The sequence below is a fragment of the Dasypus novemcinctus genome, chromosome 24 (genome assembly GCF_030445035.2).
Source record: "Dasypus novemcinctus isolate mDasNov1 chromosome 24, mDasNov1.1.hap2, whole genome shotgun sequence".
Lineage (NCBI taxonomy): Eukaryota > Metazoa > Chordata > Mammalia > Cingulata > Dasypodidae > Dasypus > Dasypus novemcinctus.
This window is the reverse complement of record NC_080696.1, coordinates 31,115,526-31,129,061: the sequence shown is the minus strand read 5'-3', so window position 1 is coordinate 31,129,061 and position 13,536 is coordinate 31,115,526. Positions and strand designations below refer to the sequence as shown.

The following is a 13,536-nucleotide window of genomic DNA, read 5'->3' as shown; positions in this document are numbered from 1 at the left end:
CTTGGCACTGGGAGCCTCTGGGGCCCCAGGCTCTTCCACATACCTTCCAGGGCCTCTGAGCCATCCTCCCCCAGCCCCCACACCTGCACCCCTTCAAGTTAGCATGGGCTGCTCCATGGGTCTCCAAATTTCAGAAGGCTCCAGGGCAGAAAAAAACTCATCTCCATGTTAAGACACACTTCAAGCTCTCTCCAGAATACTCTCCCTATGTCTCCCCCTGTTCAAGGGGCTATCTCCAAAGTTTAGCATGGGACCTGGCACAGAGGAGGGCCCAGGTGTCTGTTGATAGAATGAATGAAGGCTGCTCAGATGGGCAACGCTCCAGTGAGTGGCAGGGCCTGCAGCTCGGCCAGCCTCCAGAGCTAGGCCCTTCTCGAGGCACCCCACCTCATGGGCACCATCATGGAGTGAGTGCTGTGCCACAGGCCTCCCCCACCGCAGGGAGGACAGAAAGGCAGCTAGTGACCACAAGTCCCGCACCTCTCGTCCTCTCCTGACACAGGATGGTGGTGGTAGAGCATTCTGCCGCAGCTTAGCAGTGCTGGCGGGGACATGTCTGACCCCAGCAGGTGCCATCTCATTGGACACTCCCTTGTCCTCGGCAACAGAATAATCCCTTTCGGCATTCTTTCGTCCACAAAAAGGGCCAGATGTTCAGCTGCTCCTGAAAAATCAGGAGCTCTGGCAACCCCAAGCCCATCCACCACAAGGCAACAGCCAGCCAGAGTGTACCACGTGCTCCCTTTAATTCTGCCACTGCTGTCCACTGCCACCTGCTCCATTCATTCATGTCACCTGCCGAGCCCTGCAGGCATCTGCTTGGGGGCCCCGCTTTAATCTGAGTTGGGAGAGGGCAGAGCACACATAGGAGGAGAGACAGGTGGCTGGCAGGTGAGTCCACAATAGTCCAAACTCACCTGTGGATGTCTAACCCCAGGAGAGGCTTCAGTGAAAGATGATGCAGAGAGAAATAAAAAAGAGGGAAGGAAGGAAGAAAGGGAGAAATTGGAGGATGGGAAGAAGAGATGCAAAGGGAGAGGTGGCCTCTTTGAATGCTCTTGGCCCAAAGTCAATATTGGCCCAGACGCCCGGGCCACCCGGGAAGAGGTTGGCATGGCAGCCGCCTTCTTCCCCTGTCCTCCCTGCTCCCCTGGGGCCAGCTTTTCTGCCAAAAGATCCTTCCACTCACTAACCTTCCCCATGCCCAGAAGATCAGCAGCTGCTGCCTCGACCTTGGTGGCTCCAGAGCCCAGGAGCAGCGGGTGCCGAGATGGAGAGAGCCTGGAGCATGGAGTCATGTCCGCTGGTTGCAGTTGGAGCCCTGAGCAGAGACTGGGATGGGCAGGGGGCTGGAAGCCACAGCCCCACGTACTGGCCTCCCCAGTGCCAGTGTCACCCCCCATGATGCTCCTGACAGCAGAAGATGCTCCTGATACCAGAAAATGCTTCCTGCCACATATATCTGAAAGCACTGACCAGTGCTCAGCAGGTACAGGCTCCATGACTGTATCCATAAAAACTCAGAGAATCCCCTTAATGACCCTATGAGCTAAGTACTGTTGTTGCCCCCTTCTACAGATGAAGCACACGCCCCCACTACGAGGCCCCTGACCTTTTAGTGTGCCTCATCTTGACACTCCAGTGCGGAACCTGCAGACCATCCCTCCTCCTACCCCCCACTGCCCCTTCCTTACTATGCACCAGGCTGTTTTATGTCTCTGAGCCTCCACCCATACTGTTCCTCTCTGCCTGGAGCACCTTTCCTTCTCCCCTCTCCTACCCCTCATAGATACTGCCTCATTGTTTGAAGTTCCTTTGAGACCCCATCCCTTCCAGGAAAGCCCTTCTCTGACTCTGGCTTAATCAGATACCTCCTGTGCACCCCCATCTCAGCTGCAATCACATGTCCTGTGTCCCCAGCCAGGTTCTGACCAACTAGGGGTTAAGTGCCTAGCCCAGAAGAGACTGCTGAGTAGGTGTGAATGAATACAATCAATAGCTCCATTTAGCACAGTGCCAGGCATTGTGCTAAGTGCCTTACAAGCATCATCTCATTTATGCCTCACCACAGCCCTGTGGGGAAGGTGGTGCTATTAGACCCCATTTTACAGATGAGGAAACCGAGGCTCGGAGGTATCAGGCAACCACCAAACACCCAGACAATCAGCCAGTGTCCTCTTACCCTTATCAGTTGGACAGTCCTCAGTGGACCTCTGCCATAAGGGGCCCTGCTTCTCTGATGAGTGAAGAGAAAGCTCAGAAGCATTTGGTCTCCTGAGAAGAAGGAGAGAGCAATCCTGCCACCCTCTGCACCTCTCAGGTGTCTGCCATCAGTTGGTGGACCCTCCACCGCCACCACCACGAAGAGGAAGAGGCTCGGGGTGGGGAAGAAGGGGTTTGGGTTAGAGACAAGATAGAGCAGGGGCAGAGCTGTCACTGTCTTTAGTCATGTGTTAGCCATTGGGGCATGTGGTCTCCTCAAGGGAGGGGGTTTGGAAATTTAGGGGGCCCCTTGGTCAAATCCTACCCAACGCCTCTACACTCCGTCCTTGAAGATACTCCACACCTGACCAGTGAGTGCTAACACAGCTCCACTAACAAGGAGCTCCCAACCACTCCATCCTGGACAAGAACTCAGCAAGTGTATACTCTGTTAGCTGAAAGCTCTCTCAGATCAGAGAAGAACAGGGGCCAGATTGTGTAGGGCCTTGCAGGCCACTGTGAAGGGCAGGTCTAGGTTTTGGGGGGCCTGAAGCCTATGCAATGTGGGAATAAGTCAAAATTACGAATTACAAATGCATCAGGGGGAGCCCATCCTCTCTGGGAAAAAAATCATGGCCACAACTGGAAGGCATCTCCTCAACTTTGTTAGTGCCACCGACACCCCACTCTCCTCCCCGACTGACCCTTCAGGTTTCCCCACCTCGTGTGGCTTCTTCTTAGTATCTCCCGTTCTTCCCATCCTCCTGCCCCTCCAAAGCACTGCAGACACAGGGCACCATGCTCTTAACTCTGGAGAGCCCTTCTTATGTCTCCTGATTCCCTCAGTCACGGGAGAAGGCACCCATTTTACTCTGGTAGATAGAGAGGTAGAGCAATTTGTGCAGAAGCCCGCAGGGAAGGGATGACCAGCAGGACCACACATTCCCCTCCCGAAATGCCCAGGAGGAAATGCTCCCTGGACATCTTCCTCCCTCTCCCCCAGTGGGAGACACCCAGCCAAGCCTGGGGAGGCTAGCATCCTGGGAACCGCAACGCCCAAGGCTTTTGTAGTAAGAGAAAATGTTATCAATAGTCCAGAGGATGCCCTGGCTTGGAACCTCTTCAAAAGAGTATGTGTCCTTGACTTCCAAGCTAGGTCAGACAAGAGGAAGCTGGATGCGGGTGCATGTATGTGCAGGCGTGTACGTGCAGGGAGAAGGACACTTACAGAGAAGCCCAGAGAAGGTAAAGTTCAAGCCCAAGAAAGGGAGCAAGGAGCACAGAGGTGAACTCCCAGGCGGCAGGCATTTCTGGCTGGGAGACTCTCCTAGGATGCCAGAAGTAAGCGAGCAGATGATGGGCACAGAGTTTCCAGAGGTCCAGGCCTGGGCACTCGAGGTCCTGGGGAGGGCAAGAATCTCACGGCTCCTTGACACCCTGCAAATGCCTCCAGGACTAGCTGAAACCTGGCTGGCTCCAGACAAGGCTGGGAGACAAGGATCTTCCTTGAGGGGGTTTTGCTCCAACAGGAAGACCCCACTACCTTTTCCAAGGCCCAGAGAGAGGAGGGTAAACAGATTCCCAAGCTCCGATCGCATTGCCTGGTGACAAATAAGCTCCTTCAACATTTCTGGGCCCGTGATCTGTGTGACTGACTCTCACCTCTAGAGGGAGCTCCAGAGAGGCAGGGCAGGGACTGTGGGGGATCCTTTCTGCACTGCAGGAGGCAGAGGAAATCTTTATTTGTTAAATCCACGCATTTATTCAACAAGGGGCACCTACTATGTACCGAGCACTGTTCTAAGCACTTGGGACACAGCTCAAACCAGTTAGACCAAAATGCCAGAGGTCATCCAGTGGGGGAGGCAGTGGGAGATATGACAATAATGACAAGATACAGCCTGCTGGGTGGTGACTAGTGAGTGCTCTGGAGCAGAATAAAGCAAGGAAGGAGAAGAGGCAGTGAGAGTGGGCTAGGGGTGGGGGTGCGTTTTTAAATAAGGTAGTTAGCAAAAGCCTCATTGAGAAGGTGGTACATGAACAAAGACCTCTTTAATATTTGCAGGGAGTAGGCCCTGCAAATATTAAAGGGAAGTGCCTTCCAGGCAGAGGGAGCAGCAAGTGCAAAGGCCCTGAGGCAGGTGTGTGCCCAGCAGGTTTGAGGAACAGCCAGGAGACACGTGTGGCTGGGGCAGACTGCATGAGGGGGAGAGGGGAAGAAAACAAGCTCAGAGAGGAACAGGGGGGCAGGTGGCATAGAGGCAGAGCTGGGCGGGGCGGATCCAGGTTTTGGGGGGCCCAAAGCTTATATAATTTCAAGGCCATCCTTAAGAAGAATAAAATTCCAAATGCAAGCTTCGCTCCAGGGCTTTGGAAGGGACTTGTGTGTGTGAAGGGCCCAGACGCTCGAGCAAATCCGCCTGTGGCCACGGCAAGGCTCTCACTGCAGTGAGCCAGAGCCGGGAAGGTCTTGAGCATGGGAGTGACATGACCTGACTCCCCTTTAAACAGGCTGCTGAGTGGAGGCAGATCCAGGGGGCCAGGGGAGGGAGGAGGGCGCAAACTACGGCCAGATTCTGAAGGTGGATCTGCTGGGACCGGACGTGAGCTGTGGCAGAAGACAGGTACAAGGGTAGACCCTGAGGTTTTAGGCCGAATTGAGTTACCCCAGCTGAGGTGAGGAAGGAAAGCAATAGCTGTTACTAGACCTCAGGGCACAGTTGTCATCCACCCCACTTCACACATAAGGAAAAAGACTCAGAGAGGTGAAGTAACTTGCCCAAGGTCACACAGCCAGTAAATGGCAGTGCTGGATTCAAACCCAGGTCTGACTGAGTCCAAAATCACTATCTGTTCTGACACACCAGGACAGATTCTGATACATGAGATTTGGGGGCCCTCATAGCACGTCAGGGGTGGGACCGGCAGTTCCTAGAAAAGGGGCACATTCCAAAGTGGGCCTCAGGGACCATTCCACACCTCCCCCCAAAGACCTCTGCAAAGAAAATTCTCATCCCCTACTCTACATCAATTCCCCAATACCTTCCTCACTGCCTCTGACCCACTGGCTGGGAGATCTCAGCTACAATCTTGGGAAAATGTTTTTGGCATCTCTCAAGTTTTCCTAATTCACTGACAAGGTAATGACTGCTTCGTTCCATGATGCACATTTTCTAAAGGAGTTTCTGAATTAGGATGCAAAGCAGCCTTCTCTTGCTTGGAGCAAACCTGAGATTTCTGGGATTTAATCTTCTACCAGATTTAGCCCTTAAATATAATTCATTGCGTTTAAACTGATATGGGGAAAGCGGATGTGGCTCAAGTGATTGGGCTTCTGCCTACCACATGGGAGGGGACCAGGGTTTGATCCCTGGGGCCTCCTGGTAAAAAAACAAAAAACAAAAAAACTTCTAAATAAAATAAACTGTTTTGAATTGATGATCTCACTCACTGCAGATGCAGCTACTCATTGGGTTTCCTCTCCAAAGGAGTCCTCCCACTGTCAGAGTAATCCATGAGGCTTAGCCTGATAGGTTTGTTACTATTATTGTAGGTTGGAAAGGCCTTAACCCACCACTTGGGATGTCCAACTCTATTGTAGCACACCTAGAAGGACTGATGCTATTTCCAGTGAAGTGCCCCCTAACAGGGCCGCTCCTTGCTTGGAACCTGGGAGAAACTGACACATCAGTGGAAGCCCACAACTTGTTGAAGCTTTCACCATCTCGGGGCTTTTTTTCCAACCACATCCCTTCAACACCAGGGCAGGCCAAGCTGAACAGCCCTGGGCCCCCTCCAGACCTCCACAGCCCTCTGCTCCTGGCAAAGCCTGCCAGAAGGAGCAGATATTTGATCTGTCACAGAAGCTGGGATGTTCCAATGCCCTGATATCAAGTAGCTGGAATGAGAGCCCCTGTTCCAGCTCATCGGGGCCTCTCTAGCCCCTCCACCCTCCCTCCTGAAGAGACAGGATTCACAGCCACTCAGCACGTTGAATGGACTAAGCTGGGGGCCTGTCTGGTGGCAGGGGGGCTCACTGAAATGACCACTCGAGAGGTCTTCACACCAGTGGCCTAGAAGGCACGTACTCTTGAAACCCTCTAGAGAGTTCAGGCTGGACAATGCCACCCCCAGTCCTGAAACACCTGTCTCTCCTTACCCAGCCTACTTCCTTTCCTTGCTAGGAGTTTGAAGAGGGCCTGGAAACATCCCACAAGAAAAACAGAGAAAAAGGGTGATCAGGGTGGCCAGAGTGTCTAGGCCACTCAAATGTGCCTTTCTCCTCCAAAATTAGAGATGCATTTTACTGCTAGGTTGGCAGGGGAGGGGGCAGGATATAGATTCAGCTTAATTTTCTTTTTCTTCTCCAAGAATAAAGTCAGGTCCAACACATACTATGGAGGAGGTGGATGCAATGAAGCCCATGTCACATTCACAGAAATCCAGCAAAGCCCCCACCTTTTCTTGTACAGAGACCCCTCTTGTCCAAAGAGCTGGTGAAAAACATGCACTGACTTTGTAAAATGTGTGCTAAGATTGAATCAACCACAGGAAATTAGACCCCAAGACCAAAAGCCAGCTGTGGCGGGCTTTGGATTCAGGGGCCTCAGGGGCCCTTTTGCACGACAGTGAGAGGTCCCAGCTGCTGGCCGACAGTGCAGTCACCAGGGACAGGCCAGGACATGGCACGAAAATGGTCAGCACCTGCTGGACACTCTCTTCCCTTGAAGGGGTGGCCAGAGGCAGAGAATGGGTTCCCATTCCCAAGGCAGAACTGGAGGGGCTTTACAAATAGGACAACTGAGGCCCAGAGAGGGGTGGGGGGTCACAGCTAAGTCAGCGGTGGTGTTGGGGGGTGGGCCACCCCAATGTGAAGCCACCTCCCACCTTAGATGGCCAGGGCTAAACGGGGCTCTCACCAAGGTCACCCAGCACCACATTTGACAGACGAGGACAGTGGAGTTCTCGGAATTCCCCAAGGCACCAGGAATGGGATGGGCAGCCTTTCAAAAAGCTCTCAATCCTCGGAAATGCCAAGAAACCTCATCTTCCAAGAGCAGCAGTTTCCAAACTTTTGTATTTTTAGCAGCAGAAGCCATCCTCCCAACAAAACCTTATGCAAAACCTCAAGCTACAAAACAGATCAGCGAGCCGCCCATCAGAGCGGGGTCTGGGCCAGGCCCGGGCGCCCCCTCCGGGGCCCAAGGCGCCTTCCATGAGGCCCTATGTGCAGCTGTTTGAAACCCTGGGGCCTTCCAGGCCTCACAGCCCTGGAGCCAAAGCCACCGGGGGGTGGGCTGACTTAAGACCCCTGGAGGGCGTGGCTGGTCTCTGAGACCTGGACAACTTCATTCTCCACCAGGGCCTGGCCGCCGTCCCCAGCGAGCTGTCTCATGCGCAGGTTAATGGAGCCGTAGGTCTTCCTGGGGCCCCGGCCGGGGACGAAGGTCCGCCGGCGGTACAGCTCGCCCTTGCACAGGGAGACCATAAGCAGCAGCGACAGGAGCATGCCCCCCACCGTGAGCAGCCCCAGGCCCGCGATGATGCACTTGTCCAGGTGGGAGCCCAGGCGGGCGTAGTACAGCTCGAGGCGCTCCATCTCCCGCGCCGACACTGAGTCCGGGTTGACGCGGGCCTCGCGGGGAATGGCGTACGCTGTCACCACCAGGAGGATCCCACTCACCAGGAAAACCAGCGCGGAGATGAAGCCGTAATCCACTGGGCGGCTCACGGGCTCCAGGCCGGGCCCCTCTTCCGAACGCAGGGACAGATCATCCCGCTGGGACCGGGGCCGTGAGGGGACGCCTCCTGGGGGGCTGGGGGAGCTGCCTAGCCTGACATCCCCAGGGTTCTGGAAATGAGTCTCATGCTCCTCCGAGGAAAAGCAGGCGTTCTCCAGGCCCTCCCTGGGCGGGGGCCCTGGGCCCAGAGGAGCTGGTCTCCTTGGAACCTGGGGACCACTACTCAGTGTCTTCAGTTCCAGGCCAGGGGGAGATGCCATTGGGAAGGAGGACCCCGGCTCATCCCGTGGCCCCGTGGCAGCTGGAAGAGAAAAGGGAAAGGCGGTTAAATTTAGCAAATCTCCCCTGAGGGCCTGCCGGTGCTGGACATCACACCGGCCAGCTGCGGGAAGGTGCGTCAGGCACACTTCCTGCCTGGGGGAGCAGAGCGGCCAGAGGGGAGAGGCAGAGCAAAGACGACGGAGCTGTGCGATGCAGGCTAGGATCCTGCTTCACCACTGGCTGGCGCGTGGCTTTGGGCAAGTCACTTAGCCTCTCTGGGCCTCAGTTTCCCCATCAATAAAGTGACAACACTATTACTACCCCTACTTCATGGGGCTGATATGGGGATTGAGATCGTCCATATGAAGTGTGCAGAACAGTGCCTGGCATTTAGTGAGTGCTCAGAAGCAGCAGTGCACTATTATTGTGATGGGAGAAAATTAGATACACTGTATCAGGTTTAACCCCCACCTTCACTATTTGACCCTGGGCAAGTGATATGACCCTCCTCCAATTCAGCTTCTCATCTGTGAAATGGGAAGAAGTGAAATACCCGCCTCAGAGGGTTATTGTGAAGATTTCATAAAATAATGCATGTAAGGCACCAAATCAGTTCAATAAACAAACACTGTTGGGATGGGATGAGGATGGAGAGAGGGGTAGAGATGATGAAAGCGCTACAGGAACAAAGAGGAGAAAGTCAGGGGAGCTGATAAGAATTGGCATTTGAGCAAGATCTCAGAGATGAGCTGAGCAGTGAGCAGGGACGAGGACATTCTGGAGGGACAGGAGGGGTGCCTCTAAGGTCCGCTGGGGCCAGATCACTAAAGATTCTGAAAGCTAAGAACAGTCACTCTGGAAGTTACAGGAGCCCTGGGGTTGGAGCAGGGAATGCTGAGCTCTGCTCAGGTTCAGGAAGCCCTGGGAGAAAGGAGGGGGTAGAGGGGGGACCGAGGGACCGGCGAGGAGGCTGACATGGTCTGGGTGGCAAGGATGGTGGCTGAAGAGGATTCTGGAGAGCCATGAACGAGGCCAAAGTCCAATGCCTTTGTCACCAACTGGATGCAAGTGCGGGAGCAGGGAGGGAGTCCAGGGTTTGAGGTCAAGGACTTGGAGGAAGGGTCAGGACCACAGGAGGGGAGCTGTGAGGGGAGGGGAGAACCAGGGCACTCTCTGTACCACAAAGAGGAGAAAGTCCACCCAAGCTCCTGGACACACAGCCCTCCAGACAGACAACTCATGTGTATCCCCATCTGAGGATGCCAGCTTGCAGCCCACGGACCATATTTGGTTGATAAAAGTTCTATTTTGTTTGTTTCTGTTCTGTTTGTTCTGGGAGAATTTATTGCCAATATATAAAAAGTAAAGGATTTTACATTTTGAAATTTGAATCTGTGGCTTCTCTGGCAAAATGGGGGAATCTGGCCACCTGGGTCCCCATTCCCTCCACCAACACTCAGCAGGAGTTGGTGACTGTGTGGCTCCTTAGACAGGGTACTGCTCTCCCCACACCTCCACTGGCCTCCTTACCCACCTGGCATGTGTGATTCCCCACCCCACAGCAAAACCACACCCTTCCGTGTACACACTGACACTGTGCGGGAGCTTACCGAGGCCCCAGGCCCACAGCCCCAGCCCCCATGCTGTATAGAGACCCCCAGGTGCAGAGGGGCTCACATGCCCGGATGTATCCACACACACAAATACACACCAGGCTTGATGTATCTCTGCACCCCCATGTCCGAGTTTATTTTATTCTCCAGTGCTCTGTGGTTCCTTGTGTGTGTGTAAGAGAAAGAATATAAAAAAATGAATGTAAGAGAAAGAATATAAAAAAATGAATGAAGTGAGAAGGAATGAAACTCAAAGAGCCTCAGCAAAGGAAGGCATGCTCTCAATCCTCCTTTCCATCACGGGCTTGCCTCAGGCATCTCTTAGCACACATCAGACCGCTCATCTAAGAACAAAGCCCGAGTCTATTTGCCAACCATTCCACCCCTCAGCCCTCTTCCCCAAGTCCCTTGCTAATAAATGTTTCCTGAGTACCTACTCTACCTGCTGGGCCCTGAACTGGCACCTCACTCAGTAGTGTCGCACACAACCCTCACGAGCCCAGCGAGCAGGAATCACTCCCTCCATGTTACAAGTATAGCCAAGATCCCTCGGCGTGTACATAGGGAGGCCGGGAGCTGAATGCACATTCCCGAAGAGTTATCATGAGGACGCACACATCTGCACAGTCGCACCCTCCTGCCCAGGGGCATCCCTCACCCTGCCTCATAGACCTTCCACTTTAAGGGACTGTTTAACAACCGTGTGAGCATCTGCTGGGCAGGGGTGTGTCTAAATCAAGTCTGGGTCCCCCATCCCTGCACAGGGCTTGGCACTCAGTGGGCCCTCAGGAATGACTTGTCAACCCATCCAGGCAGATAATCCCTCCCACCCACTGGGTGGGCGCCGCCTTGGGGCCAGGCCCTGCACAGAACTGCTCTCACTGTCCAGTGAGAGAGCAAAGGTGTCCCGTTGGCTTTTTGCTCTTGGCACCAAAAGCATTTTCCGGGAGCACCCAGTCACAGGCAGGGTCCATTCCTGCCCAGGGGATACTGAGTGGGTGCTCAGATGTGGCCCCCGACCCGCAGGTCAGGCTCTCAGCTCCCTCCACAGAAGTCAGCTCCTGGAGTGGGCCTGGAGGCACCCAGGCCAAAAGGCACCCCATTCTGGAAGCAGGGCTCTCTTTCACCCTGCAGGAACCCAAAACTTTTTCCTTAGGATGACAGAATGAGGACAGAGTTGAGTGCTTGCTCTCCCTTGCCCAGTCTCTCTCCCGTGCAGGGATACCCACCACTCACACAAGGGCAGGGACACCTGCACACAGTGGCTCCCCACCCAGTCCATCACCCAGAAACAAACTCACACAGACACTGGTGCTGGCCCTCACACCCCCACACCGGCACCCGGCACACCAGGCACACCCCGGTTCCACCAGGCACACCCCGGTTCCACACTTAGAGCCCAGGAGCCGTTTCCACACACAGAACCCACACACACAGATCCGCCGGCCAGTCCACTACCCACAGCCCAGGAGCAGGCAGAGCCGATTACACACACACACACACAAAACCGCAAGATCCATCCGTGGCAGAGCCACAAAGACCCCCGCTCGGGCCCACTCCGCCACCACCACCACCCCCCTCCCCAACCCCCGCACACACACAGGCGAGGAGACGGACGCTGAAGCTCCACGAAACCCCAGCGGCAGACACACGCACGAGTTGTACACAAAGCCTCGGGGCGCGCACATATGCACACGCTGGTCCACGCTGTTCTACCCAAAGTTCCGCGCCGAAAGCCGGTGCACCCCGCCGCCCCCCGCGCCGCGCGCCCGCCGGCCGGCGGCTCACACCCCCTGCTCCTGCCCTCGGCCCCCAGGGCGGCGCGGTCGGGCCAGGCCGGCCCGGGCGGCGCCCAGAGCTGGGCGGCCAGGCAGCCCGGGAGGCCGGGCTCCACCGCGGCCGGCGTGCGCCCGGGGCACCTCGCCCCGCGTCCTTCGGCCGGGCCTCGAGGTCAGGCAGGCTCGCCCCGCCCCGCCCCGCCCCGCCCCGCCGCCGCCCGCGGCCCGCAGCCCCCGCCGCCCCCGCCGCCCCCGCAGCTCCCTCGCCGCGCGCGTACCTGGGTAGGGCCTCGCTCCCTGCGTCCCCACGCGGGAGAAGGGCGCCGGGCGGCCGGCGGGAGGGGGCGTCCGCCCGGGCTCCAGCCCACTCCCCGCAGCCCGCGCCCGCCCCCCGGGGTCTGCCCTGCGGCGCGGCCCGGGAGGGCGCGGGCCCCGCCGCAGAAGCCTCGCCCTCCCCGGCTCCCGCCCCCTGCCCGGCCCGGAGCCGCTGCCGAGACTCACGTACCTGCTCGCGCCGCGCCAGGCTGTGCGGCGGCGGCGGCCGCCGCTGGGGGAGCCCCGGGGAGGGAGGGAGGGGAAGGGGCGGGGGCCCGGGATCGCCGAGCGCCGCGGATCGAGCCCCGCCCGCGGCCGGCGAGGGCGCCCGGGGAGTTAGCACCGGGCGGGGAAGGGGGCGATGCGCGGAGGTGAGGGTGCGGGCACGCCGCTCCACCCCCGGCCCCTTCCCTTTGGGCAGGTGGGTGTCGCCGGCGCCCGGGCTTAAGGAACGCGAGCGTGGGAGCGGTGGTCCCCGGCGCGGCGCGGGGCGGGGAAGGGAGGAAGACCCCCTCCTGCCACCTGATTCTCGGCCCCACTCAACTCTTCCCTTAGCTGGGAAGCCTTACTGCTCCAGGGCCAGATGCAACACCCCTGACCCAGACTCCCCTCTCTACCCACCCCCACCCCCACCCCTAGCGCGCGCGCGCACACACACACACACACACACACACACACACACACACACACAGCCTCCAGGTAGGACCCAGGTCCTCTCTGAGGTCTTTAGGTCCTGAAGGCTCCTAGGAGCGGGCCTTTGCGTGGCTCGAGGGCGCCACCTGGAGGCAAAAGGGAAGTCCGACGCCCTCCCCTGCCTTCTCCCTGCTCTTTTGCTGTAGGTCAGTGGGGTGCGAGGTCCAAGAAGGGTGTCCCCTTGGGCCATTACCAACGGCCACACACACCCTCCAAGCCCAGCTGCGGTGCCTCCTCCTGTGAGAATCTATCTGGGTTTCATTCACACTCCCCCCTACCTCAAGGGTTCCTCCATCTGGGCTCTCTCTTTGCATTACTGCCCATCTCTGTGCATTCCGTTTTTTCTCAGTGCCTTTCTCCCCTTCAGATGGCAGCTCCTGGAGGAGACGACCCATGGTTGATCTGCCAAAGCCCTGCGCAGTGGGTGTGGGTGAGCAGGAGATTGGGGGGGGGGTGACTTTCACTAGGTTTCTTTCCTTTACGGGACCAAGATTAAGTTGAGGTGACTAAGGTGTCTAGAGCAAGAACTTTAGGGAGGCACTCCCTCGCTTTGGGGCCCAGGCCAAGCCAGAGGAGGAGGTTTGGTCTGAAGGTCGGGAGTTTCCTGGGAAGACTCACTCATGTGGCCTCAGGCAAGCCCTCACCTCTGTGTCCTCAGTGCCCACCTCTGTTGATGGGTATTATGAAAATGCAGGCTCAGGGGGCTCCAGGAAGGGCAGCAGAAGGCCAGCCATCTGGAAAGACGGGCAGATAACAGGTATGTTCCACCATTTAGATTTCCGCGTGCTTCTATCACCACTTGCCCTGGTCTGTCCAAAGGCCTGTGCAGTCCTCACCGTCCAGGTGCTGGCACCTGGGCCTCCTGAGGCCGGCACGGCGAGCCCTGGGCAGGACCTCCAGGCTGGGAAGGGCTCCTCTCTCTATCTCTCTTGG

At 56.9% G+C, this 13,536-nt stretch overlaps 1 protein-coding gene across 2 annotated transcripts; it reads right to left on the bottom strand.

Moving 5' to 3' along the window:
- Positions 1-7,261: 7,261 nt before the first annotated feature.
- TMEM74B (transmembrane protein 74B) lies at positions 7,262-12,187 on the bottom strand. 2 transcript variants are annotated; one of them, XM_004463978.4, is made up of 2 exons: positions 12,101-12,187; positions 7,262-8,244 (listed from the first exon to the last, which is right to left on the bottom strand). In XM_004463978.4, exon 2 carries the CDS (start codon positions 8,201-8,203, stop codon positions 7,505-7,507), a length of 699 nt encoding a protein of 232 aa, XP_004464035.1. In that variant the 5' UTR covers positions 8,204-8,244; positions 12,101-12,187; the 3' UTR covers positions 7,262-7,504. The 2 variants fall into 2 exon arrangements, with proteins under 2 accessions (XP_004464035.1, XP_004464034.1); XM_004463977.4 differs by lacking the exon at positions 12,101-12,187 and adding an exon at positions 9,916-9,999.
- Between the last annotated feature and the right edge of the window lie 1,349 nt (positions 12,188-13,536).